At 36.8% G+C, this 23,522-nt stretch overlaps 1 protein-coding gene across 1 annotated transcript in view; it reads right to left on the bottom strand.

Moving 5' to 3' along the window:
* Positions 1 to 7,048: 7,048 nt before the first annotated feature.
* The window catches only part of VPS35 (VPS35 retromer complex component), a 28,705-nt gene continuing 12,231 nt past the window's right edge, over positions 7,049 to 23,522 (bottom strand). The window contains exons 5-17 of the mRNA XM_043435716.1: positions 23,293 to 23,475; positions 21,431 to 21,644; positions 20,352 to 20,435; positions 19,797 to 19,906; positions 18,371 to 18,467; positions 18,117 to 18,265; positions 16,577 to 16,784; positions 15,892 to 16,047; positions 13,824 to 13,946; positions 11,951 to 12,130; positions 10,958 to 11,197; positions 10,346 to 10,489; positions 7,049 to 8,007 (exon numbers count right to left, since the gene is read on the bottom strand). Coding sequence (XP_043291651.1) covers positions 7,828 to 8,007; positions 10,346 to 10,489; positions 10,958 to 11,197; positions 11,951 to 12,130; positions 13,824 to 13,946; positions 15,892 to 16,047; positions 16,577 to 16,784; positions 18,117 to 18,265; positions 18,371 to 18,467; positions 19,797 to 19,906; positions 20,352 to 20,435; positions 21,431 to 21,644; positions 23,293 to 23,475 — 2,068 coding nt within the window. The 3' untranslated portion in view covers positions 7,049 to 7,827. The remainder of the gene's footprint in view (positions 8,008 to 10,345; positions 10,490 to 10,957; positions 11,198 to 11,950; positions 12,131 to 13,823; positions 13,947 to 15,891; positions 16,048 to 16,576; positions 16,785 to 18,116; positions 18,266 to 18,370; positions 18,468 to 19,796; positions 19,907 to 20,351; positions 20,436 to 21,430; positions 21,645 to 23,292; positions 23,476 to 23,522) is intronic.

Raw genomic sequence — 23,522 nt, 5'->3', positions numbered from 1 at the left:
GTACATACTGTTTTGATTACTGTAGCTTTGTAGTATAGTCTGAGGCTGGGGAGTCTGATTCCTCCAGCTCCATTTTTCTTTCTCAGGATTACTTTTGATGTTTGGAGTCTTTTGTGTTTCCATCCAAAATGTAAAACATTTTGTTTTAATTCTGTGGAAAATGCCCTTGGTAATTTGACCAAGATTCATTGAATACATAGATTGCTTTGTACAGTATAGTCATTTTCACAATATTGAGTCTTTCAATCCAAGGACATGGTATAACTCTCCATTTGTTTGTGTCATCTTTGATTTCTTTCAGAGCCTGGATTTCAATCCAGGACTTCTATCTCCAAGCCCAGTGCTGTGAGTCCTCATCTCCCCAAGAGAGGATCACTTCTCTTCCAATGCCGTGCCAGTCAAGAAACAACTTGCCCCAAGTACAATCCTTTCATCAAGATAGTTTAAGTAAGCACAATTTTCTGAAATAGATCACTTTGACCTGATACGTGCACATTGGACAAAGTAACAATTGCGTGTGTTCATAAAGACTAATATTGATGGGGAATGTTTTTTTAAAGCAGAGACTATTTGCTACCTACTTTTATTATAATGGGTTCTGGGGAATGAATTTGACGAGAATAAGACACATGACACAGCACAGCACACAAATGAGAACGCCTTCCAGCAAAGTGGCAGAGAAACAGCCGAGCTATTTATCACAAGAACAAACAGGACAGCATTCCCAAAGTGTATTGTATGAGCCATTAATCTCTAGGGATGTTAAGGCAAGCTGGTGAACGGTGTCCAATTCGTGATCTCCGAAGAAGAAGATTTAACTTCGGGACCAGGGACCAGTCTTGATCACTCAAGAACTTTTGTATAGCAGAGTTTTATTAAAGTATAAACAGGGACAGAGAAAGCTTCTGACATAGACATCAGAAGGGGGATGGACTGTGCCTCCCTTGATAGTGTTAGCAAGGGAGTTATATTTACTACAATAAATCAAAAGAATGTCTCAAGGTTGTAAAGATCTTACTAGACCCACTCCCATAATTTACATTTTAAGATAACAGGATTAGCCAGAAGGTTATCAGGAAGGAGAAACTGTCCTCAAGCAGGATACATTGTTGTTTTATAATCCTTAGTACAGAGTTTAAACTGAGTTGTTTATTGTGTAATCATCAGTTCTGGGCTTAAAGAAAAAACATTTTATGTGACTAAGACTGAGGAATGTAGAGAAAAAAGATGTTTGTCCTTTCCTCCTCCTTGAGAATTCCAAACCCCTATCTCCTCCGGGACCCCAGACTTCTTATCAACCTGCCTGGGAATTAACTCTCTCAGTGGGAAAAGGGTATTAATGTCAAATAACAATAGGGCAGTGGCATACACTACCCGTTCTGAAGGATTCACTGACAATCCTGAAATAAACCTGTTTAACATGGGTGTCTCAAAACTTATGGTAACAAGGACATCAAAGTATAGAGTTATCTGGCTACAATAGAAATCAACAAAAGCTAGCATGCAGAAATGGGGGAAGCTATAGGTTAGCTTGTAGAAAACATACACTGTTTTTTTAAATATTAATTTGTGTCAGCAAGCTTTCCATGTCTTGTACCAATATGCATATGTTCCCTTCATTCTTTCAAATTGCTCCAAGATATTTCATTGAATGGACGGGTATCAATATCTATTACTATGAAACAAACTATCCTAAAACTTAGTGACCTAAAGAGGTCAGCTGCACAGTTCTTCTGGTCTGATTCAATCTGATTGATTGCTGATGAGCTTTTTCATGCATCTGTGGTTAGCAGACAGGTCAGCTGGAGAGAGATGGTCTAGGATGGCCTAGGATTGTTGTTGTTGTTGTTTTCCAGTCACTAAGTCCTGTCCAGTTGCTAAGTCCTCTTTGCAACCCCATGGATTGCAGCATGCCTGTCCTTCATTATCTCCCAGAGACTGTTCATTCATATCCATTGAGTCAGTGATGCTATCTAACCATCTCATCCTCTGCTGTCCCCTTCTCCTTTTGCCTTCAATCTTTTCCAGCATCAGGGTCTTTTTTAATGAGTCAGCTCTTTGCATCAGGTGACCAAAGTATTGGAGCTTCAGCTTCAGCATCAGTCCTTTCAATGAATATCCAATGATGATTTCCTTTAGGATGGACTGGTTGGATCTACTTGCAGTCCAAGGGACTCTCAAGAGTCTTCTCCAACACCACAGTTGGAAAGTGTCAATTCTTTGGCACTCAGTCTTCTTCCTGGTCCAACTCTCACATCCATACATGACTACTGGAAAAACCACAGCTTTGATTATACAGACCTTTGTCAGCAAAGTAATGTCACTCCTTTTTAATACACTGTCTAGGTTTTTCATAGCTTTTCTTCAAAGAGCAAGCGTCTTTTAATTTCATGGCTGCAGTCACCATGAGCAGTAATTTTGGAGCCCAGGAAAATAAAATGTCACTGCTTCCATTTTTTCCCTTCTATTTGCTATGAAGTGATGGAACCAGATGCCATGATCTTGGTTTTTTGAATGTTGAGTTTTAAGCCAGATTTTTCCACTCTCTTCTCTCACACCAAGAGGCTCTTTAGTTCCTCTTCTCTTTCTGCCATTAGAGTGGTATCATCTGCCTATTTAAAGTTGTTGATATTTCTCCCGGCAATCTTGATTCCAGTCTGTGATTCATCCAGCCTGGCATTTCACATAATGTACTCTGCATATAAGTTAAATAGAGATAATATATAGACTTGACGTACTCCTTTCCCAATTTTGAACCAGTCAGTTGTTCCATTAAGGTTTTAACTACTGCTTCTTGACTCATATACAGGTTTCTCAGCAGACAAGTAAGGTGGTCTGGTATTCCCATCTCTTGAAGAATTTTCCACAGTTCATTGTGACCCACATAAAGCTTTAGCATAGTCAATGAAGCAGAAGTAGATGTCTTTCTGGAATTGCCTTGCTTCTCTATGATCCAATGAATGTTGGCAATTTGATCTCTTGTTCCTCTGCCTTGTCTAAATCCAGCTTGTACATCTGAAAGTTGGTACTGCTGAAGCCTAACTTGAAGGATTTTGAGCATTAACTTGATAGCATGTGAAATGAGTGCAACTGTACAGTAGTTTGAATATTCTTTGGCATTACCCTTCTTTGGGATTGGAATGAAAACTGACCTTTTCTAGTCCTGTGGCCACTGCAGTTTTACAAATTTTCTGACATATTGAGTGCAGCACTTTCACAGCATCAGCTTTTAGGATTGCCAATAGTTCAGCTGGAATTCCATTACCTCCACTATCTTTGCTTGTAGTAATGCTTCCTAAGACCCATTGACTTCACACTCCAGGATGTCTGGCTTTAGGTGAGTGATCAGCCAATCATGGTTATCCAGTTCATTAAGACCTTTTTTGTATAGTCTTAGTATTAGTCGCTCAGTCATATCTGACTCTTTGCAACCCCATGGGTTGCAGCCTGCCAGGCTCATCTGTCCATGGAATTCTCCAGGCAAGAATACTGGAGTGAGTAGCATTTCCTTCTCCAGGGGATCTTCCCAACCCAGGGATCAAACCCACATCTGCATTGCAGGCAGATTCTTTATCCTGCATTGCAGGCAGATTCTTTACCCTCTGAGCCACCAAGGAAGTCCCTTTTTTGTATAGTTCTGTGTATTCTTGCTGTCTCTTTTTAATCTCTTCTGCTTCTTGCATTTTCTGTCCTTTATTGTGCTCATCTTTGCATGAAATGTTCCCTTGATTTCTCCAGTTTTCTTGAGGGGATCTCTTATTTTCCTATTCTATTGTTTTCCTCTATATCTTTGCATTGTTCACTTAAGAAGGCTTTCTTATCTCTCCTTGCTACTATCTGGAATCTTGCATTCAGTTGGGTAAATCTTTTCCTTTCTCCCTTGCCTTTCACTTCTCTTCTTTTTCTCAGCTATTTGTAAAGCCTCCTCAGACCACCACTTTGCCTTCTTACAGTTCTTTTTCTTTGGGATGGTTTTGGTCACTGCCTCCTGTAAAATGGTACAAACCTCTGTCCATAGTTCTTCAGACACTCTTCAGAGTGTCAGACAGAACACATAGTGTTCTTCAGACACTACCAGATCTAATCCCTTGAATCTATTTGCTACCTCCACTGCATAACCATAAGGGATTTGATTTAGGTCATACCTGAATTGCCTGGTGGTTTTCCCTGCTTTCTTCAATTTAAGCCTGAATTTTGCAATAAGGAGCTCATGATCTGAGCCACAGTCAGCTCTAGGTCTTGTTTTTGCTGACTGTATACAGCTTCTCCATTTTCGGCTGCAAAGAATATAATCAATCTGATTTCGGTATTGACCATCTGGTGATGTCCATTTGCCTTTTCATACTATTCATGGGGTTCTCAAAACAAGAATACTAGAGTGGGTCACAATTTCCTCCTCCAGTGGACCACGTTTTGTCAGGACCCTCCACTATGGCCACCCGTCCATCTTGGGTGGCCCTATACAGCATGGCTTCACTGAGTTCCGCAAGTCCCTTCACCATGAGAAGGCTGTGACCCATGAAGGAGGATATGGTTCAGAATGGGATGCAAATCTCAAGTCCTATTAAGGTGCCTTTATCTTTCCACCCAGTGTTCTCAATCTGTATAGGCTCACCGAGTCTCTCCAGGCCTCTGTTCAATTGTCATCCCCTCCAAGAGGCCTTCCTTGCATCACCCGTGTCAAAGAACAGCCCTGGTGCTCTCAATCCCTCTTCCCTGCTTACCACCACTTGACACTGTATTCTGGGTCTGTGTGTGTCTCCTCTTAGAAACCCAGTTCTAAGTGGGCAGAGGCCTGTCTTGTTTGATGTATTCCCACTGCCTGATCTGGACTGAACTGATCTGGACAGCACTAGATCTATTTTCTGGTTAATGTAAACATAACCTCAGCTGGAGATTAAGATTCAAATTGATGTGGGTTCCAAGTGGTTTCTTGCCTTCCTTAGTAAAGAGTTCATGGCTGCCTCCCTTAGGACAGTGCTGGGTGGGAAGGGTCTCTGCTTCTGAATAAGGGATTACCTCTGCATTTCCAGGGCTGACAGCTGCAGGACAGGGTTTTCTTGAGCAATCACTAGTGATCACTCACAGGAGTACCTTTTATGTTGGCTCAGGAGTCAGAAGACCTGGGTTCCACTCTTGATTTAGCCGCTCACACATTGTGTGACCACAGACCATCACAGCACCTCTGTGAGTCATTTCTCTTTTCAGAAAATTGGGAGGTTGAAAGCCCTATGGACTTTGACTGTAATGACTACTAGTTCGTTCGGTTATCCTCTCCTAAGATATGTAGAAACTAAGGTTTCTTGCCAGCATTATGTACCTGGGAATAAGACCCAAAGAAATTAATCAGCAGGGGCAGAGACTAATCTTAAACGAGACAGATGAAAAAAACGGAAGTGAAAAGAATAACTTTCCTTTGATTCACCATGATTCATCTTTTGTGCAAGTAATCTATGTTCAGTTTTGATTAGAAAATAGCAACAAGGTTTGGAGTCTTCTCAGAAGTAGACTCTGTGAGGTCTACACAATGTTTTAGTTTCAGCTGCAGTCTGAAACCACTTGGGAAGTTTTTTTAAAAAAAATCATATTTCATTGGTGTGGAGAGTGGCCCAGGTTTTTTTACATCTATTATTATTGTTTTAATGTCTTCAAGTGATTGAAGTACAGCTAGATAAGATCCACTCCTTTTGTCACTCTTCATCCTTGCCTCCTATCCCTAGTACTATTTCTTATATTCACAGAGTATTTAACCAAAATCATTTCCCAAGTACCAACATGGCCTAAAGTGGCATTTTCTAAATTTCCAGACGCTCGGAGTATGTATTGCTTGGATCCTCCCTTCGAGATTAAGTTTCCTTTACCCTGAATTAAGGCTTTGTGTACATTGCAAATACGGTGAAATCACCGAATTACCAGCATTCAACATTCTGCATTGACCCACGGGAAGAGTGGGTGCTCTGTTTCAGTGATTTACTGAAAGGGTCTACAGAATGGCAGCCAGCTGAGGGGAAATATCCATCTCCCAAATTCCTCAGAGCCTTTAATTCTCTAGTTATCTCTCACCATCTCAGAACTTTTTCCAAACGTCAAAGATACAAGGGCAGAAAAGATCAGTAAATTTTATTCCATGCTTTGATACAGATATTTTTATACCCAGTAATAATGATAGCCAACAATTGAGGGCTTATTTTAAGTCAGACACTAAGAACTTTACATGAGCTTGATGTATTAATACACAGGGTCATGCCACCTCTGTGGTGTAAGTGTCCAGGTTACACATGAAGAAACTGAGGCCACAGAGGTTAAGTTCATTGCTTAGAACAAAAGTGAGCTAAGTGGTACTGGGTCTTGAATCCAAGCCACCTGACTCCAGACAAAGCCTCTGCTCTTAACCACTGTGACTCAGGGCCACCTACAGGAACTACAGTGGGGACTGAATTAACTGGTCAAGAGTAAAAATACTGAATGAGCACATAAGGTCACAGTATGTACTTAAAAGCTGGAGGAGGAAGCTCAGGGTAACAGTGCTGGTGCACACATGGATGTTAAGTGAATCATCTGCATGATGTATGTGTGTCCTGGGAGGTGTTCAAGGTGCTTGCTTTCATATATGAAAGAATACCAGTAAGACCCTTAGCTTTCTGCACAGGAGGGTAGCTCTTCACCATTTCAAGGAGGCTACCTGCAGTGGCATAGTACAGCTGGGGAAGACTGACTGATACAGGAAATAAAATGCGCCTAGAACCCACTCACTGGTTAACTTAACAATGTATGTTAAACTGCAAACGCATTCCACCAGTTTCTTTTATTAATCAAAATAGACAGCCAATGGGAATTTGCTGTATGTCTCAGGGAACTCAAACAGGGGCTCTGTATCAACCTAGAGGGGTCGGATGGGGAGGGAGACTAAAGAGGGAGGGGACATATGTACACCTATGGCTGATTCATGTCTATGTTTGACAGAAAACAACAAAATTCTGTAAAGCAATTCTCCTTCAGTTAAAAAATAAATTTTAAAAAGATAGTATGAAAGGAAAAAGGTCCAAAATTGTTAATAGCAACTTTATTGTTTCACTGGTGAAAAAAAATCATAACTGTATGATGCATTTCCCCCTAAATTTACAACAATGAAGGTTATACATAAATTATATAGATCACAAATTTTCTATTTTATACTATTTAGAACAAAATTATTTTGATAAATATGTCCAGAAGACAACATAAGTTCTTAATGGATGGCTGAGTCCAAATATGCAAAATATAGCTTCTGGTTTAGACCATGGTGCTTTAAAATCCTCAAACATGCATTAATATACTCTAATTTTAGGGAAAATATTACACATGGCCTTATCTTGCATTTTGGGAGAAGCCCAAGCTGAATTTCACATACAGTATTCCTTTCCTCTAAATTAATTTCAGAACAAAGATACTTTCAGGTTAGTACTTCCAAGGAATGAAGGAAATTATACACTCAACAGTGAAACAAAACAGAAAAAACGGAAGGGGAGTTTCATTAGTAACAGAGATAAGTGGGGGTTTTTTGGCTTTTTTTTTTTGTTTCTTTTAAACAGATCACAGGAATTTTAAATAGCAGATCAATCATGCTACTTAGGATGAGCAGACAGACCTGAACACTTATGAAGTGAATAATTTTATTAAGGTCTTGAAGGTGAGTGTCCGGAGGTGCTGGGTAAAACACACCACAGGTAAGAAACGGGAAACCTACCTCAGCATTTCTGAAAGGCACAATCTATGGAAGGGAAGCCTAGTATAATAAAACCCTTACTGGATGTGCATGGAAAGGAGGATGGTGAGTCTGACTCCTTTTTAAAGGATGAGACCCTCATAAATTGGCCCTTCAGATTCTGGTGATTCCCGCCGCAAGCGCAGATGCTCCAGTGTGTTATGGAAATGTTTGTTAATCTGCTCTGTTTCCTCACTGGATTCAAGATTTGGGAGGTCTTCTCGAATCTTTTGGATAAGCTGATTCAAAACCTGAATAGTGACCTATAAAAGAATACATACAATTTCACAATCAAGTATGTACCATAAAAGATAATGTAATTTAATATGAACATCTTGAAGAGCTTTTGTTACTGTTAGAAGTTACCAGAATAATTATGAAAAAAAAGAGATGTGAGAACATGATCCCTGGCTTCAGAGACAACTATTGGCTATTCATCTAAAATATCAACAAACAAAAAATACTTAATGGAAACACAGAACTTCATAAACCAGTAAAAGAACAAAAGCCATTTATTGAACCTATAAATATCAATCAATCCTTTATTTGGGAGTTACTCTATACTTGTGGTAAATACTATTCAGCATTTGTAAATTCTTTTTTATTTTTTAAACAGAGAGTGACTGTTTCCAAACCAGGAAAGGAGTACCTCAAGGCTGTATATTGTCACCCTGCTTATTTAACTTCTATGCAGAGTACATCATGAGAAATGCTGGGCTGAAAGAAGCACAAGCTGGAATCAAGATTGCCGGGAGAAATATCAGTAACATCAGATATGCAGATGACACCACCCTTATGGCAGAAAGCAAAAGGACTACTAAAGAGCCTCTTGATGAAAGTGAAAGGGAGTGAAAAAGTTGGCTTAAAGCTCAACATTCAGAAAACTAAGATCATGGCATCTGGTCCCATCACTTCATGGGAGATAGATGGGGAAATAGTGACAGACTTAATTTTTTGGGGCTTCAAAATCACTGCAGATGGTGATTGCAGCCATGAAATTAAAAGATGCTTGCTCCTTGGAAGAAAAGTTATGACCAACCTAGAAAGCATATTAAAAAGCAGAGACATTCCACAAGCAATAAATGCCGGAGAGGGTGTGAAGAAAAGGGAACCCTCTTACACTGTTGGTGGGAATGCAAACTAGTACAGCCACTATGGAGAACGGTGTGGAGATTCCTTAAAAAACTGGAAATAGAACTGCCATACGACCCAGCAATCCCACTCCTGGGCATACACACCGAGGAAACTAGATTTGAAAGAGACACGTGCACCCCAATGTTCATCGCAGCGCTGTTTATAATTGCCAGGACATGGAAGCAACCTAGATGCCCATCAGCAGACGAATGGATAAGGAAGCTATGGTACATATACACAATGGAATATTACTTAGCCATTAAGAAGAATTTATTTGAATCAGTTCTAATGAGATGGATGAAACTGGAGCCCATTATACAGAGTGAAGTAAGCCAGAAAGATAAAGACCAATACAGTATACTAATGCATATATATTGAATTTAAAAAGATGGTAATGATAACCCTATATGCAAAACAGAAAAAGAGACACAGATGTACAGAACAGACTTTTGGACTCTGTGGGAGAAGGCGAAGGTGGGATGTTCTGAGAGAATAGCATTGAAACATGTGTACTATCAAGGGTGAAACAGAGCTCTAGCCCAGGTTGGATGCATGAGATGGGTGCTCAGGGCTGGTGCACTGGGAAGACCCAGAGAGATGGGATGGGGAGGGAAGCGGGAGGGGGGATCGGGATGGGGAACACATGTAAATCCATGGCTGATTCATGTCAATGTATGACAAAAACCACTACAATATTGTAAAGTAATTAGCCTCCAACTAATAAAAATAAATGAAAAAAAAAGCAGAGACATTACTTTGTCAACAAAGGTCTGTCTAGTCAAACCTATGGTTTTTCCAGTAGTCATGTATGGATGTGATGGACTATAAAGAAAGCTGAGTGCCAAAGAATTGATGCTTTTGAACTGTGGTGTTGGAGAAGACTAGAGAGTCCCTTGGACTGCAAGGAGATACAACCAGTTCATCCTAAAGGAAACTGGTCCTGAATGTTCATTGGAAGGACTGATGCTGAAGCTGAAACTCCAATACTTTGGTCACCTGATGCGAAGAACTGACTCATTGGAAAAGACCCTGATGTTGGGAAAGATTGAAGGTGGGAGGAGAAGAGGACAACAGAGGATGAGACGGTTGGATGGCATCACTGACTCAATGGACATGAGTTTGAGTAAACTCCAGGAGTTGGAGACGGACAGGGAAGCCTGGCGTGCTACAGTCCATGGGGCTGCAAAGAGTCGAACATGACTGAGCAACTGAACTGACTATTTTTATAAAATGTTCATAAGCAAAAGAGATAAGAATTTTCTTGCACATAGTGAGCTCTTCTGTTAGATGCCATCCATATAGACAGAGAACTTTAGAGAATGAAAGAGACCAACTAAGTGGATTCTCCAAACTCTGACCCTTGTAAACAAAAAAAAGAAAATATCAGAATGATAAACTTTTGTATGTGTCAAACCTAAAAATAGGAAAATAAAGTATTTCACTAACAACAATTTACTATTCACTTACCGCATCATTTTCCTTTTCATAAAAATAGATATATCTGTTCAGGATTTCTATAAAAAGTTGCACTTGTAGAGAGGGATCCATGCACTGATTTGCTATTTTCAGAGCTTTCTTTAGGCATTCCATTACCCTTTTGCCTCCATGCAGCTAGAAAAAAGGTAGTGAGGAGTATTAAAGAGAGAATATTAAAGAGATAAATGAATTACAAATGTCCCATTTCACACAAAGAAATAAACACACTACTATGGCTCTTTCATATTTTAAAAGGACACAAATTTAAATCCTCTTCACTTTTTAAAGTATACAGCAATATTTTAAAACAAATATATTGTTTTATATATTTATATGTTAAATGTTTTATATTTATTTTGTATATTTTTAAAAGGAAGTGGTACAAACTTGCTATGTTGCAATCCTCAAAGTGGAGGCTTCACCACAGCATGTAACTCTCTATACATTATTGTTCATTTCATTTAACAAAACAAAGAAATTTCCTGTCAGGTTTCTAAGCACTCTACCTATTTTACCTCCAAGGCACAACGCCACAGCAGCCGTTCCCTATCAATGATCCCCTCTCCTGTCACATTGCTGGTCAGGAATGACCTCCCATCTTACCTCCTCTCCATTTTTGTCTGTGTTTCTGCCAGACCAGAAGAGATGTGCACAGGTGCTCACAGCTCGGCCCTGATCAGGTTTCTTCAGAAGTTTGGATGCAGCAAGAGCACACTGAGTCCTCAAGGGTTCATGGTTTTCTTCACTGAAGCACCTCATCCTCTCAAAAGTACCAATGATCAAGGTGATGGCAGCCAGCTGTGCTTTGGAATCACTGATTTCATCTTCGTACAGAGAAAACGCCTGGTGCACACAAAGCAGAAATGACCTTTAGAGACTATCTATCTATTAGGGCATTTTCCAAAGTTATTTCCCATCAAAGCCTCATCCTGCGAATAGTTCAGATTAGAATATACATGTGCCCTTGCTTGGAGAGCCACAAGACAAAGATGCTGACAAGCTGCAACAAAGAAACTTGCTTTAACTTTTAATCCAGAGATTCCAAACTGAATTAACAAAGGGATTTTTTTTTTCCTCTTGAAAGTTTTACCATGACACACTTGAAAATCCTCAAGCTCACTCAAAGTATGAAAGGATTAGTTACTGAGTGGTGTCCAACCCTTTGTGGCCCCATAGACTGTGTAGCCCACCAGGCTCCTCCGTCCATGGGATTCTTCAGGCAAGAATACTGGAATGGGTTGCCATTTCCTTCTCTAGGGATTAAACCCAGGTGTCCCATACTGCAGGCAGACTCTACCATGTGGGCCACCAGGGAAGTAGTGTCCAGTAATTCTGATCAATTTTTCTGCTCCAAACCAGGCAATAAAACTACAGTATTAAGAAGCATAGTATTTCCTATCAAGATAGTGAGAAAGGGGTGCTTATAAATTAAGAGTAAATTCCTATGTACCACCATCATTAACATCGTTAACATAACATACCATAACATAACATAAACATAACATAACATAAATATAACATAACTTAACATCATCAACATAACAAGTGACTGAACAGAGCAAACAGATTCATCCCAGAAAGAGAGCAGATCATCACCTGGGACATAAATTCATATGCTACTGTTTCATGATTTTCAAAACCAATTTCTCCAGCAGCTAGAGCCCCCTGAAGAAAAAGTCTTAAGGGTAATTCTGCCAACTCTGCTTTGATCAAAGCACTGATAGTCTGGTGAGCAAACGAAAAAATCTTCTGGCATTTCTTTTCCCATTTGTCATCCTAAAAAACGAAAAAATAGTTAAATTACCTTAAATTCAATATTAACTTGCTTAAGAATATTTATTTTAAATAAAACTTTTATGGAACAAATAGGAAAAGTGGTAAAAGTTGAGTTCACAGTTTTCCTACTATCTTCCTGTCTCTTTTGTGGAGTCCATAAGTAAATCAAGCAGGATGCCTTCTCAAAACAACCATTTGAGGTCACTGGCTTTGCAATTTTTATATATTTGGGTTTTTTTTTTTTCCTATCAGAAAAAGCAACATATTTCCAAATTGGACAAAATTTGGAAAATACACAAAAGAATTTTTAAAAAATTCTTTAAAACCATCCCTAAATCTACCACCCAGCAATAATCACTAATTACATTCTGATGTTAATGTCTTCCTTTCTTTTTCCTATGCAAATATTATGTAACTGGGATCCTCTGGGTACGGTTTTGTTTTCCACTTTAAAGTACTTACTGAGAAGAGTTAAATTGGGCTCAGTGCTGCATGTAATTTGTACTCAACTCCTTTTCTTCACTTATTTTATCATGATTTTCCTCATGATATTAAAATTATTTAAAATTATTTTAATCACTAGAAAGTATTCCATAAAAAGGACACAGCATAATTTTACTTTATTTCCTTTTGGACATAAATGTAATACAGCAAATGGTCTATAAACACAAAGCATTATTGAGTCCCTAATTTTTTCCTTAGTATAAATTTTTAGAAGCGGAAATATTGGATTTATTAAGGCTGTACTTACATACTGTCAGAGTTTTCTAGAAAGACTGCACTAATTCACATTCCCACCATTACTAGATGAGAATGAATACTCATCACACCATTGCCATTGCTGGACATTTTTCTTTTTTCTTTACCAGTCTGATTTCTAAATAAGTTCACTATTATAATTACCAGTGAGGTTAAATATTTTATTCATGTTTGACCATCCAAATTTCTTGTTAAAGCAATCAATTCTTTTCGTCTTTAAGAGAGGGTAACAGTCACAGACTTTTACAAGGAGAAAATGCAATAATCCAAGTTTACAGTCCTTGGCACAGTGTATGGCAGGCAGTCATGTGCCAGTTGCTTTCTTTATTGTTACATCTACAAACATGTATCCATAAAATATTGGGGAAAAAAGGAATTACATGACAGGCTGGCCTTATAAAAACTGGCCAAAGGCATGCTATGTCATGCTGGTAGGTCTACTGAATATACCTTGTTTCTCTATTAATTATTGTTTCTCCATTATTAGAATGTTTCTCCAATATTAGATCTTACTTGTTATGTATTGCAACCTCTGAACGAGACTACTGCCTCACTTCAGAACTTGTACTTTATAAAGACTCCAAGAAAATAAAATCATTCTTGAAAAAGTAAAGCATTGTCAGTCATTCTGTGAAAAACTTAGCAATGTCTCACAAGTGTTCTTTAGACACAGGAAAAACTTCAGCATCAATTTAAACCATTTGAATCTTTCATTTCTAAGTGTTTTTTTAATGTGATTCCTCAACTAGTATGTAATCTACCAACATCACTATTAGTAATACTTAACACAGGACTAGAAATGAGTTGAGTTATTGAAACTGGGATTGTATTACACCATTTTCTATTTGTACATGTTTGAAATTTTCTATCATAATAAAGTAAAATACACACACACAGAGGAAAAAACTAGTGACATACTTAAAAGTAAACCCACCACTTTAGAATTCTCTTTGTACCGAAAAGCCAGCTGGTAAGCTGCAAATACCAAAGGTGGCAGTGTGAAGCGAATCCGTTGATTTCCACCAGCTCCAAAATGTTTTCGTGCTGTGTTTAAAATCTGACCAAAAGAAACAGACAGAACCCATTAATTGATTATAAAATTAAATGAGAGCTCTAATCATGATGATTGCTACCGTTTTTTGAATACAGTTTTTATGGTATACTCTTACATTTCTTTTCTTGCCAAGTCATCACCATCACCCAAGAGATAGATGCCCGCCAGGCTCCTCTGCCCATGGAATCCTCCAGACAAGAATACTAGAGGGGTAGCCATTCCCTGCTCCAGGGGATTTTCCTGACCCAGGGATCGAGTCCGCATTTCCTGTGTTGCAGGCAGATTCTTTACTGTCTGCACCACCAGGGAAGCCCATCTCACAAATGGGGGAAAGGCTGAAGTTCAGAGAGATTGTAATACTTGCCTTAACTTACAGAACTAGCCAGGGGCAGATACAAATTTAAATATATTTTCACACACACATGTAAAAAGTATGCTGTGTTGATAAAGAGCACAGGCTCTGAAGATAAGACACATTTAAACACAGATCTTAACACTATTTGTGTGATCCTGGGAAAATTACCATTTACCTTCTCTTAACTATAATTTTCACTCTCAGGGTTGTTGGCAAGATCAAATAACAGATGTAAACTGTTATCAGTACTAACACATGGCATGTACTCAAAATACTGGCTACTATTATAATATAAAAAGTATGCATATTGCTGGTACATCATGCCTCTTCAGGAAAATATTAAGACCATTTAAGTCAAGGAAAATGGTAATAAACTTTAAAAGAGCCATCAGAAAACAAATGTCTGGTTGTTTCAGAAAAATCACAAGAATTCATGAAATACTTTTGACTGTGGAGACACAGTGTGTGCCATATTCAAGTTTTGTAAATTTCTCTGATAATGGTAGATGGATAGGAAGAGAATGCATTCCCCCTTGAGAAAGTCAAAACTAATGATCCTCACCTTAAAGGTATTTCCTTAAAGGTATTTCTTTACATGGCATAACAAAACTGGCCACAGGTGGAAAGCACACTTTCTACTTTGGTTTGCAACGAAAAATGAAAACCCACATAGGCCATGTATGTAACATGACAGAAACATAAGGCAATTAGTTAAAACATTTGAACAATCAGGCCAGCCACTAGGTACAGATCACATGCAGTGCAGACTGCTTGATGCTAAGCCAAGCTGAAGACTATCGCACTACAGACAGAAATCAGCCTCTTTTTCACAATGGTTATGAAAGAGTACAAGAGTGTCAGCTATGACAAAGTCAACACAAGCAGTCAGGGCCCATCCTCAAATTAAGGTGTTCTTCATTACAACAGACTAACAGTCCCACATATCCAACAATGGTTAAACTACTTTGCCCAAACAATAATTAAGTCACTATCTGTGCCACCTTTTATAAATTACCCAGTATCAGTCACCAATATCCTATTCAGGCAACATGTTTTATTCACAAAGGTTTATTAAGGACTAGTGACAAAGAAAGGGAGACTCTCATCTGATTGTTCTTTGCCAGGAAAAGGGGGTTAAGAAAAAGGCAATTTTAAAGTCTTCACACATTTTCAATGTGGCAAACAAACACAACCTCTATTTGCAAACCTTGGAAACATAAACACAACTGAATATAAAGTTGTTGCTCATACTTGAAAAGTTTATTATGAAAAACAACTGAACAATTCTAAAAGCAACACACAGTTCAGAAAGAAAATAAACTGGATGGATACCCAACTAAAGGAAGATAGACTTTTCTACAATTCCTAAGAAGTCTTCAGAAGAAATTAGAGCAACCAACTTGTTCTTCATAAGCTCCAGAAGTTTACAATTAATGCACTTAATCATAAAGTAAAAGTCCAGTTAATCGCTTACTCAGTTTCAATTCTTTTGAAACCTTTTAATACCACAAGCTGGATTAAACTATTTGAGACACATCTACACATGATTTCACAAGAAGCTGTTGAAGGGGTATAAGAAGAGTTAATTCATACCAAGTACTGCTGATCAGGGTCCTCAGACCGCAGAAGATGAATGAATCTGCCCACAAGGCTCTGCTCATCAGCAAAGTCCTCGGGGTCAGGTTCTTCTACAGGTTGATCTGGCTGATCCTGAATCAGTGTAGATACCAAATTCATTATGGAATCCACCTGTAATATGGAAGACATGGAAACCGACCAGGGTGAAACAATCAGCATGTAATGCCACTGACAAAAGTGCTTCTAGTTGTGTAGAGTTATAAAACAGTATCAACAACTTAATTCCTTTTTTCTGTATGAAAGTGTATGCATGTTGGTACACATATAGGTAAGAGTCTAGAAAGAGACAGACCAAATGTTAATTAAGAGCAGTTATTCTCTTCCTGTGGGATTATAGCTATTTTATATTTTCTTCTTTATATATCTCTAATCTTCTCATTTATATAATGAATAAGCTATTTATAACTATTTTTAGTAGCATAACTACTGAAGTATATATATATACACTAAAGTATATAAAGTATACTACTAAAGTATATATATATACTAAAGTATATTAAGTAGTATAATACTAAGTAGTATCACTATTTTTAGTAGTAAATGACCCTCCCCTCCCATCTCATGTGTCTGTCTCATTGTCTAAAACCATAACTACACTGTCTCTGTTTTCTTAATATATAGCATGTCAGTATTCTCTTACCTGGTCTTGAGAGACAATTTCTGTATTATAATCTAGAACATTACTAAGCACGTAACAACTCATGCTCTTTCTGGACTCATAGTCAAAATACTCAAAGAGTGGGTGGAAATGTTTTAATTTCAAGACTGTTAAAATATTGTTGTAAGTATCAACAGGAATCTTCAGAAGTCTGGTGAGCTCCTTTGAAACTGCACTACTGGTAGCAATACTGCCAAAAGAAAAACAGCAGTCCTTTAGTGAATAAATTAACCTCTTACATACACAAACAGCACCTGGTTCATAAAAATTTGAAAATTTTCATTTACATATTAAAGGAAATGGGTGAAGTGAATCACACCATCCCAAAATACCCCAGTGACTTCCAAGAGAGGTCTATCAGATGTCCACCTAAACACACACATTTATTCATCTATTAAAGTCCTATAGATACAACAGGTTATGCTGGTCTACAATTCATGAACAGGTTGTATACCTGGAGTTAAAAAAGACTGTCTAGAATGTGGTATTTCTAAGGGAAGTATTTTAAGTGGTAGTTAAGTTTCTAGGGCAGTCAGTAAGTACTGTATATTCAGGACGAGAAAGCCATGCAAAACTAGCAATTCAAGAACATAATACATACATTATTTCTTCTTTATCAGATGTTGGTGAATAAGGAAAAGCAGGATAAAATTAGGAACATTCCAGGGTGACTGAAGAATATCCAGGCATTAATAAGACCTTTAGAGGTTGGTACTTCGAATTCTTTATTCTGTCTAATTTTACTTTAAAACTCATTTAGTGGGGGAAGATATAGATACAAAACTTATTTACGATCTGGAATCCTTTTTGGTTCACACAAAAAATGAGAGTGACAAAAAGAAAAAGAAGGAATAAAAAGCGGTAAAAGGAAAAAGAAATCTTCCAGACACAACTAAACCACTGGAAGAGAGATGGAAAACAGAAAGATTACGTGAGATGAAATGATAATATAGGGCAAGGAGGGGCCTAGTTTGACTCATGTTCAGAAGCAGTGGAGGATGGGACAGTAAAGGGACTACTGGGATAAGATAATAAGATCACAACTGTGCAAATGGCCACTAGAGGATGCAACAGGTCTAGGACAGCATAGTTGAGGAAGATGCAAGTACACAACAGAATATTCATACTGTGCCTGATATCAAAATCAAAGCTGAAAATAGAAAAAAATTTAAACCAATATAATTTTCACATCTTAAATACATACACGAATCCCTAATTTTTTCATAATTTACTCTTCTGTAGGAAACTACTTATGGAAATACTCACTCTTAGATACAAAGGGGTCTGAATGGAGACACTGGTCCCTAAAGATGCCTATGGTCTATGAGTGTCAGTACCTGATCACTGTACACAACCAGGCAATTGGCTGCCACTTTCTGCCCTGGTTAGTACCAAGCATGTCAATCTCACAAATGCTTAAAAAACAAGATGAACACTAACATTTTTTTTAAAAATTGCGAAAGAAAAACAAATCTGGGACAAAAAAGCCTTACAAAGGTTTTTATAAAAAAGTTTGACTTACTGTTCAAGGTTGAGCTTATTAAATATCTCCACTGTTGTTTCTAGAACTTTATCAACATAGTCCACACGATCAGGATAACACTTCATAGCGAGATTAATGAGAGAGACTTGTAAAGATACAACATCTTCCGAAGGCATGTCCTGTCTAGACTGGAATGTTCAGAAAACCATGGAATTTATTTTAAACAATTACTAAAAGACTATAAGCAGAGAATTATGAAAGTTTTTAGAACTTAGGAAGAAAGTCATACAAACCTGTATTACTGTAGCCACCTGCTGTGAAAATATATCAAAAAGTTTAATATCTGTTGGGATCCCAGGTCCATCTTCACGGTGAGCAAATAAAGCTAATCTAAAAAAGAAAATACTCTTTATTTAAAAAGATATAGGAATCTGGGTCGTGGGATCATGGATGATATTTTACCCTTTCTCTCAATTCATTTTTAATGGAACAATTTTACCAATGATGCCTTTTTCACTGCATTCTTACTTTACACCATACACACCAGATTTTTAACAGGTCGATTCTGTCAAATTCTTTGAAGCCTAATTAAGTAGACATGGATAGAACTGTATTAACATGACAAAATGTATTCAACAGCCATAGTTATAAAACGTAAAAAGTATATAGATAAATTTTAAGACACTGCATTTTTACTACTGTCAAGTTTAAAACACAACTAATTCCAAAAGCAGTCAAGTTAACTTCTATTTACCACATATTAAACTACTCAAAATAATGTTTTTTCCATTATCATTACTGTTTGTCCTGATTACAGCTGGACCCACATTTTGTTATGCACAGAAGAATCACTACTGACAGAAATGGTTGAGTGGTGTTACGCCTAACATTAAGAAAATCCAGTTAGGAGCTTCCATTTAGAGTATCCCCAATTGACTTATAATTCTTTTTTTGTTGTTGTTTTTTTTGACTTATAATTCTTAAAACCAAGGATGGACCTGATAATTTGGAGAATTCAGCTATATAAATTGACTTTAAAACTAATAACTTAGATATTTAAAACATAATAAAAGTATTTGCAGAAATAAATCTTCACTTGGGTTTCTGGTTTCACAATGTCAATTAGTGTATGCTCACAAGCAGGACACATACTATGTACGAACACCCAGTAGGCACTCATTAAAGCTATATCAAAGGCCAAGTTTTACACTTTTAACCAAGACCAAGGGCTAAAGAAGTATAATTTAAACACATTGGGGACTTACTAACATTTTTAGTACTTGAAAACTCTTCTTTAAAAAAATGCAGTAATAGAGTGATTACTTGAACATTCTTAATCATCTATATTTATGTCTACTTGATAAAGATTCCAGATCAAACTGATTCCCTCTGAAAGATAACTTCCATCATTGTAAAACACAAGGTTGCTCTTTGGTGATAGTTGGATTTATAAAATTTAAATGTTGGGCCTGTATAAAGTCTTTAAATACCAATTAAATGCATAGATTAAACATATTATCTCCATGCCTTCTGTTCAGTTAAGAGCTAAACTTCTTCCATGAGTAAGCCAGACAAGTACTTATTAGATACTCAGACTTACAGAACTAATGTAACTAAATCATAATCATTAATAAAGATGTAAAAAAGAATTCACAAAAATGTTTTAAATTCATTATTCAAAAGTCAAAACATCTGCCCTTCAATACAGGAAACTCTTACCTATCAATTAAAGCAATGATTATGTTTTTCACATTTACATTTTGGTGTAACTCAGCACAGGCCCGAAGAAAAGGATTCAAAGTTTGAAGGTGGAATTCATCAGGGAAAACCTGAAAATTAAATTATAGTCGATTATTACTAAAATCAACTAGCAAAAATCAATTAGTAAAGGCATTTTCCACTATATTCTGGACTTAATATTTAAAACTCATATTTGTGGGGAAAAAAAATCATTTTAACATTATATAACCAAGTGCAAATACATCACTTTCAAGCCTCTCTAAACATAACCCCAGAAAGAAAGATTCTGTTAACCTAAGTACACTTACAATTAAACTAAAACTAATGATACCTAGACAACTTGGAGGTTACTCTTTCCTACATTTTGGGAAGAAAAACCCATCAATACAAAGACCATGTTATTATATTAATAAGAGAAAAGGATTTATTCAGGAAAGCTTAATCTCTCTTCAATCAAGATTTTTTTCCCCAAAACAAAGAAAATTAATGAAATACAAAATGAGTTCTTTAAAAACCTGAAATGTTCTCACCTACCTGAATAATGCACTCCATGAGATATTCCTGAGCCAAAGCATCTCTGCAATTCACCACTTGCTCCAATATGCCAGTCAAAACAATCTGAAAGAAGAGAAAGGTTTTAAGAGTTAAAGAATTATTTTCAAAATCTTAAGTCACTCCTCCAGTAACACATTTGAACTGTGAACTTAAAAATCATATTTTAGGTTTTCCTGATCCATACTTCATTTCAAGACTAAACTGTAAAATTTTACAGAAGAATGTTTAAATTAAAAAATTCTGGGTTTCTATTTTGTAAAAGTCCATTTCATTGGTTTTTTTCTTTTATGGTTTGTGTTTATTGTGTCCTAAGAAAGCTTACCTAATCCAAGGTTATAAAGACTTCCTTTGTGTTTTCTTCTAAAAATTCCAGTTGCAAATTTCACACTTATGACTTTGATCAATTTTTTTGAGTTTCTCTGCATAGTATGAGAATGGGTCGCAGTTCAGAGGCTTGGTTCGCATACAGATGTCCAATAGTTAGAGAATCACTTGCTGAAAAGGTTGCCTTTGCACCCTTATCAACAATAATTGATTATATATACGTGATTGATTATATACATGTGAGTCTATTCTGGATCATCTCTTCTAGGGATCAGCAAATCTAGTTTAATGACCATTTTTGTATATTGTTTCCACATTATCTTTGGCTGCTTTTGCACTACACTGGCAGAATTTAACAGCTGCAAACTATATGGCTTGCAAAACCAAAAAATAAGTACTATTTGGTCCTTTAAAGAAAAGGTTTGCTAATTCCTGATTTATTCTCCAATGATACATGTATTTATCCCTTTCACCAATATCACATTACTTTATTGTCACTTTAGAGTAACTCTATAGTAAAATAAATCTCAATGTAAAGAAAATTGGTATCTTGATAATGATAATACTGAGTCTTCCAATTCACACAGACTCAAAATATAACTTTCAGTTTACTTAAGTCTTCTTTGATCAACAGTTTTCAATGCAATATTATTTTTAAAAATATTTCAATTTAAAAAATCAGACTTTATATATCTCATGACATAAGAAAAGATGAGGAGTAAAAAGATATAAACCTGTTTGTAACGTTCCACATTTACACCTTCCAACTGACTAAGGCGCACCAAATTTGTTCCCACTAAAATTCTCAGTTCTTGTCTTTCTCGTTCTCTTTTTTCTCTATCTCGGCTATGTCCCTGATGCTGCATTCGAACCCAGAGCTTGTTCATTTCTGCAAAGTTGAGTAGGACAAAATCCATGGAATCACTGATATCACCAGTTGTTTCTTCACTGTAAAGAAACAGTTGGAAAAATCTTTATACACAGTATTTAAACATAGGAACAATTTACTAATATTCCTCTTCTTTGTGCATTTCCTTCTTACCTCTTTAACACCAAACGCTTCATGAAAGACATCTTCAACTACACTGTCTTAGTGCTCAATTTCAAGAGGAAGAGAGAAAAGAATATCAGGGAGGGGACACAGTTCAAGTTTAAAGGGACAAAATGCTTCCCCACCCCCCCACCCTTCTTTTGGGGCTTCCCAGGTGGCACTAGTGCTAAAGAACCCGCCTGCCAATGCAGAAAATCTAAGAGATGTGGGTTCGATCCCTGGGTTGGGAGGATTCCCCAGAGGAGGGCATGGCAACCTATTCCAGTATTTTTGCCTGGAGAATCCCATGGACAGAGGAGCCTGGCAGGCTACGGTCCATGGGGTCATGAAAAGTCCGATACGACTGAAGCAACTTAACCACTCCTTTTCCTGGGCCAAATAAACTTGTTCTTGGAATTGTATTCCATTAATTCAAAAAGCCTTAAAAAATTGACACTTGTAAATGTCACTGTTAACTCATCATTTTATTATTGACTATTTTATGCTTGCAATTGAACTATAAGCTTTGTAAGCTCTGTAAGGTAAAAGACCAAGTATTTCTTGCTTAATTTTACATTTCCTAAGATGGGGAACTTAGTAGTTTTCAAAACTTTTTGCTGATTACTAAATAAACACTCAAAACTGAATCAAATCATAATACAGCAAATAACCTCACCATCTTCTCTACATTGTTAAATTTTTATCTTTTGTACACCATTTACATTTTTGTCATACACATGGTTAAAGTTTTATTATAGCTTTTCTTTTAAAAAGGAAATGATGCAGATATACTAAAACCAACTAAAATATACACATTAGAAATAAACGAATAAGGAAACTTTTTAAAAAGGGAATTAAGAAAAAAAAAAAGGGAATTAAGAAAAGAAAAAAAAAAAGGGAATTAAGTTCCTCAATCAAAGGAACTTGTCATGTGAATAGTTCACCCAATTGGATAAAGACCATCTGCCATCTTTGTGGGATAAAAGCACAACAGACTCGGATGCTAGAATATTGGTTGCATAAGAGACAACTCTCTCTGAATGGCTTCCCACCACCTCCCTCCCCTGGCCCTGTTTTGGAGTTAATATCTAATTTGTGTGCACAGATAATTAAAATCACTTATACTCTGGGGTAACTAGAAGTCGCTAAATTATAAAAACTGATATGACATTCAAGAAACAATATGAAAACTGGCTAGCTCATAAAAAAAGTTAAATATACTTCATTATTTTATCACAATACAATTTTCAAAATGTAACTCATTTAAAAAGTCATATTTTCAAAGAATATCTGATGGAATGGAAAAATGCTCTCAATTATGCTAAATTAAAAAAGCAGGTTCTAATAATCTACACATAATTTTCATAAGAGTACATTTTATATCACACCACATATACTGTGTCTCAAAGGAAATCTATACACAAAATGTTACCAGTGGCTGACTCTGGGTAGGAGAATTACTGATATTTATTTTCTTCTATATACTTTTCTATACTTTTTATATGTTTTACAACAACAACAACAATAAAAATACTACAGCTAAATCAAGAAATGAAAAGCACTTACTCTGTTGGCTCCCCTTCATCAGGTAAGATGTTTCTGGTACACTGAAGTAGATAATTTCGAAGAAACAGACCTCTTAAGGGATGTTGCACACCACGGCACATTTCTACCAAATCTTTCAGAATATCTTTCCTGGACTGAGGAAATGACTTGACGTATACAACTCCAACTGTGATCAACAGATAACTAGAAGGAGGCACCATTTGATTAGAAATAAAATACTCAAGAATTTG

The sequence above is a fragment of the Cervus canadensis genome, chromosome 18 (assembly GCF_019320065.1).
Source record: "Cervus canadensis isolate Bull #8, Minnesota chromosome 18, ASM1932006v1, whole genome shotgun sequence".
Lineage (NCBI taxonomy): Eukaryota > Metazoa > Chordata > Mammalia > Artiodactyla > Cervidae > Cervus > Cervus canadensis.
This window is presented reverse-complemented; position numbering and strand designations above follow the sequence as displayed.